The sequence below is a fragment of the Opisthorchis viverrini genome (assembly GCF_000715545.1).
Source record: "Opisthorchis viverrini unplaced genomic scaffold opera_v5_136, whole genome shotgun sequence".
NCBI classification, from domain to species: Eukaryota; Metazoa; Platyhelminthes; class Trematoda; order Opisthorchiida; family Opisthorchiidae; genus Opisthorchis; species Opisthorchis viverrini.
This window is the reverse complement of record NW_008751793.1, coordinates 689,445-693,457: the sequence shown is the minus strand read 5'-3', so window position 1 is coordinate 693,457 and position 4,013 is coordinate 689,445. Positions and strand designations below refer to the sequence as shown.

The 4,013-nt window shown below is 47.9% G+C and overlaps 1 protein-coding gene across 1 annotated transcript in view; it reads right to left on the bottom strand.

Moving 5' to 3' along the window:
• The window catches only part of T265_06555 (hypothetical protein), a gene marked incomplete at both ends in the record, with an annotated part of 24,602 nt that overhangs the window by 13,403 nt on the left and 7,186 nt on the right, over positions 1 to 4,013 (bottom strand). Inside the window, 2 exons of the mRNA XM_009171851.1 lie at positions 1,687 to 1,829; positions 2,763 to 2,848. Of these exons, the coding sequence (XP_009170115.1) occupies positions 1,687 to 1,829; positions 2,763 to 2,848 (229 nt within the window). The remainder of the gene's footprint in view (positions 1 to 1,686; positions 1,830 to 2,762; positions 2,849 to 4,013) is intronic.

Sequence of the window (4,013 nt, the reverse complement as noted above, 5' to 3'; positions counted from 1 at the left end):
TCCTCTGCCAAGTCAAGGGTTGGCCACCTCGCTGTTCACGCCAATCTGAATTGGGCATGGGAAACAGCACTCTCTTTGGCAAACGATGGTTCGGCGTAGGCGACGCATATTCCAACCAACGCAGCTTCTGGCGCTGGACACATTCTTCAATGGAAGTACCCGTCGCACGACCGAAAACGCACTTTCTAACTACCTCGTTACGGATTCACCGACACCAACCCACACGAGCTATGGTTCTGAGACAACGACTGTCGAACACCTGAAGACGTCTCACGTCCGCTACTCGAACAGGCCAAGTCTCACAGCCATACAAAAAACAGCCCGTACTGTAGCTTGATACACACGCCCCTTCAGATTCAGGGATAAACAATTCTGACGCCATAGGTGTCTCAAATTGGCAAACGCGGCCCGAGCCTTGCAGATTCGTGCAGTCACCTCATCTGTCACACTACAATCAGAACGGATAGTTTGCCAGTATGTGGCTAATTGGAAAATGGCCGGTTATTCCCGGTTTACTATAGGTCAGGAAGAAACAGTGGGGCGTGACCTTCGCGGGTAAACAAACCGGGTCGTCACCGACGTCCCATAACCTTAGGTGATCTTGGATGAAGTCAGACAATTTCTAATTAAAGAACGAGCGTTCAGTTGGGGGGATGGTACTTCTGTTGGGCAAAAACATCCAGTACCATAGACCGCGCTGACTCGGCCATGTGCTAAGCACCTCCAGTGTTGTTCTCTTCGCATTCCTCAAAGTGAAGAATACCGCGAAGTGGACAGAGACGACTAAAAACGTGGGAGTTATTTGTGCGGCTCGGCTCTAAGAATCACGTCCTCTTGGTTCCCCTTGCGCTTGGCTGAGGACTTTGCAATGTATGCCTCTGTTAGTAGTGTTCTCGTTATCCGTTTCTGACCAAACAATCTGACTGGGTGGTTGGGTGCGTAGGAATTTCATATTGCGGCAGGATAGTGCAAGGTTAGCGCAGGTTCCCTTTCCTATTCACTTTTTTTTGCACTGTAGGGCTTTTTAAAATAGAGTTAATGGTTGTGCGACAAAGAAACAACACGGATATTGCTGTCGGTTATGGTGACGAACATGAGTTGCAGATCGTCCGGCACGTCCAACTGCAATCAAAGAAGCCAGCCCTGTTAGCGAATATACACTCATTTTCAAATTAATTTGGTTTTTCGAGAGACTCACCTGGAACCCAGCTGAATCTCTCGTTTATGATGTTTCCAGGCAACTGAATGTGCTGCACCAGGTCGCCTCATGTTTCAGTCGCTACGATATTCGAGATATCGCGATACATGTAAACCTTTGTAATGCACTACTCATAAGGCTGTTGAAAATCCGTCGACGGATTTCAGCAACCTTATGAGTAGTGCATTACAAATAAGCGAGTCCTGTCTTTCGCAGAATTCAGTCGTAATGAGAAAAGACCAAGTTAGTAACGCGTTTTCCAGAGGCGATGCGGTTCACGCCCAAGCCACTGCGCGCTATCTGACCAACCAAGTTAGTAACGCGTTTTCCAGAGGCGATAGTGTTCACGCCTAAGCTACTGTGCTCTATCTGACCAATAACTAAGAGCAGGTGCGCAAAGGTGCATCAGCCCGACTGATTCCTTTCGGTTTTTATTGGTTGTCTGTCAACTAGATGCATCCACGCAGGACAACCGACCACCTACTCACTTCATTAAATCGATCCAACGTTTCTTGACTGTGATCCGTCTCGATCTGGGCCTTCAACTTCTCGCACTCGGCCAGCAGTTCGATTCGTCTCGTGTCGGATTTGAGTACCATTTCGAAAGCCGGTGTTTCGTCTGCCACCACCTCTGTAGAAAAAAAACGAATAAGGACAGAAAAATGAATTATCAAGAATGAAATCTATGAACTTTGTCGCTCTTCTTGGCTCCTGGAGCGATAAAGTCTCGGCCATATAAACAGACTGTGGATAGGGTCAAACCAACAAGAATCCGCATACTGAATGTTCGACTGAGTTCGCGCGCGCATGAAACCAAACACGAGGCATTGAAAACAAATTAGCACGTATAAAATTGGAATAAAGCGACTTCGAGCAGTAGTTCCAAGTGCAACGTCACCGACAACAGTGCTCACCATGACCAGCCACAGATAGGCAGAGGTGGATGAATTCCGTGTATGTACGAGGCTTTAGAATGATGCTGTGGTGAGTTCTTCGTCTCACCTTTCGTGACAGGTCCGCTGGAACACTGTGGTTTTATGGTGTTGCAATTAAGAGACATCGAAGCAAACTAGGTTACGGGCTTTCACCGATCGTTCCAACGGAGTTCACTGTGCGCTTCATTGGCGCACGCTAGTCGACGACATTGGCTTCTCGTCTCGACCCTACCAATGTGAAGTCCCCTGTCAATTCTGGATTCCGGCGTCGATTATATCAGTTTCTGCCTATAACGCGCATCTACCCACCTCTATCCCCCCAGGTGAACGAAACTGGAAAAGGCGACGTGAGACCCTTCAAATTGGTCTGGCATTGTACTAGCACGCACGACAGTGAAAGGCATGTGGCCCTATTCTGGATGAATTTCCCCATGCAAAGAGGTGTCGTGACAGCAATTTCCCAAAGATGAGTACATGCCATATCAGGGTTCACTCCTAGCAGAATCATCCAGTACTAACAAGTGATCACAGAGGAAGTCAATGGGTTAAGTCGGGAAGGCGCGGATAAAACCTAAAACGAGGTGGTATGGGAGTACAATGAGAACAATACAGCACATAGTTTCACTCACCTTGTTCACACAGTAACACGTCAATATTACTCGGTATGTTGATTGCACGGGAAGCAATGTGTCGGAGAAGAGTTGTCTTTCCGTGACTAGAGGTGAGAAATATAAGGGATATAATACAATTCATAGCACGTCTGGGCTGAACCGGAACACTCAACACTATGAAATATCACGAGTGCCGTTCAGTTGTAGCACCTTTCGGTGCCTAGCTGCCATGCCACCCGAACAAAGCACGAGGCCTGGGATAGTGCCAGGTGGCCCAAGCCTAGAAAGAAGTCGAGAGGTGCAGGTCGGGTTCGAACCACAGACCCACCGCTCTAACCACTGAGCCATCTCGCCCCATTCCCTCGGTGAAGTACCTTCTGGTCCTATTTCTTGATCAGCTGATAGCGAGTCCACTAAAATTGACCGTCCAGTGGTTAAAGACCTAAATACGTTTGACATCATTCACCCGCGGGGTTCCTCTTACAACAAGTACACATTGGTAGCTGACGAATATGCAACATAGCACACACGTGTGTGTTAGATTGCCTGGTCACACCATTTCACACCACACATGAACCTGATTTATTCAACCTCAGAGAATGGATAAGGACGATGAATTTTTATTGATCTAGAGCGAATCTCTCCAGCCAGGTGATAGCCTAGTGCATCATGTCGCAATAAGACATATTTGGGGGGAGTGGTTAACGAAAGTGTAGCTGATCGATAACTGTGGAATGTTTTTGACTCAGGATACAGTTGACCTTGTTCATCTTTTCGACAGCGGTGAGATGTCAGTGAATACAAACGAATGGATGGAAACTCATAAGACGGAAACTCTTTGATGGACAGCTTCACCTTTTATGGGGCTCATCGGGTATACACATTACCCGGGTTAGGGGGGAGGCGACATGGCCCAAGTGATTAGAGCGCGACTTTACTGACCAGAAGGTCCGTGGTTCGAACCCGACTTCTGCATTTCGGCTTCCCCTGTCTAGACTTTGGCAACCCGACAGTATCCCAGCCTTCGTGCTTCCTTCGGGTGGCATGGCAGCCAGGCACCGAAAGGGTTCTACAGCTAAACAAACCCCGGGTTTCAGCCAACCTTCTGTTCAACGTGAGTTGTAGTGACAAAACGGCAAGCAGTTAATGAAGGTCTTGTGAACGCAATCTGACGTTTTTGATTACGGTTGGTTGGGAGTGGTCCCCTTTCAAAAACACCTCAGCGCTTGATAGTCATCACCATCATCAATGACAGCAACATCAGTGTTG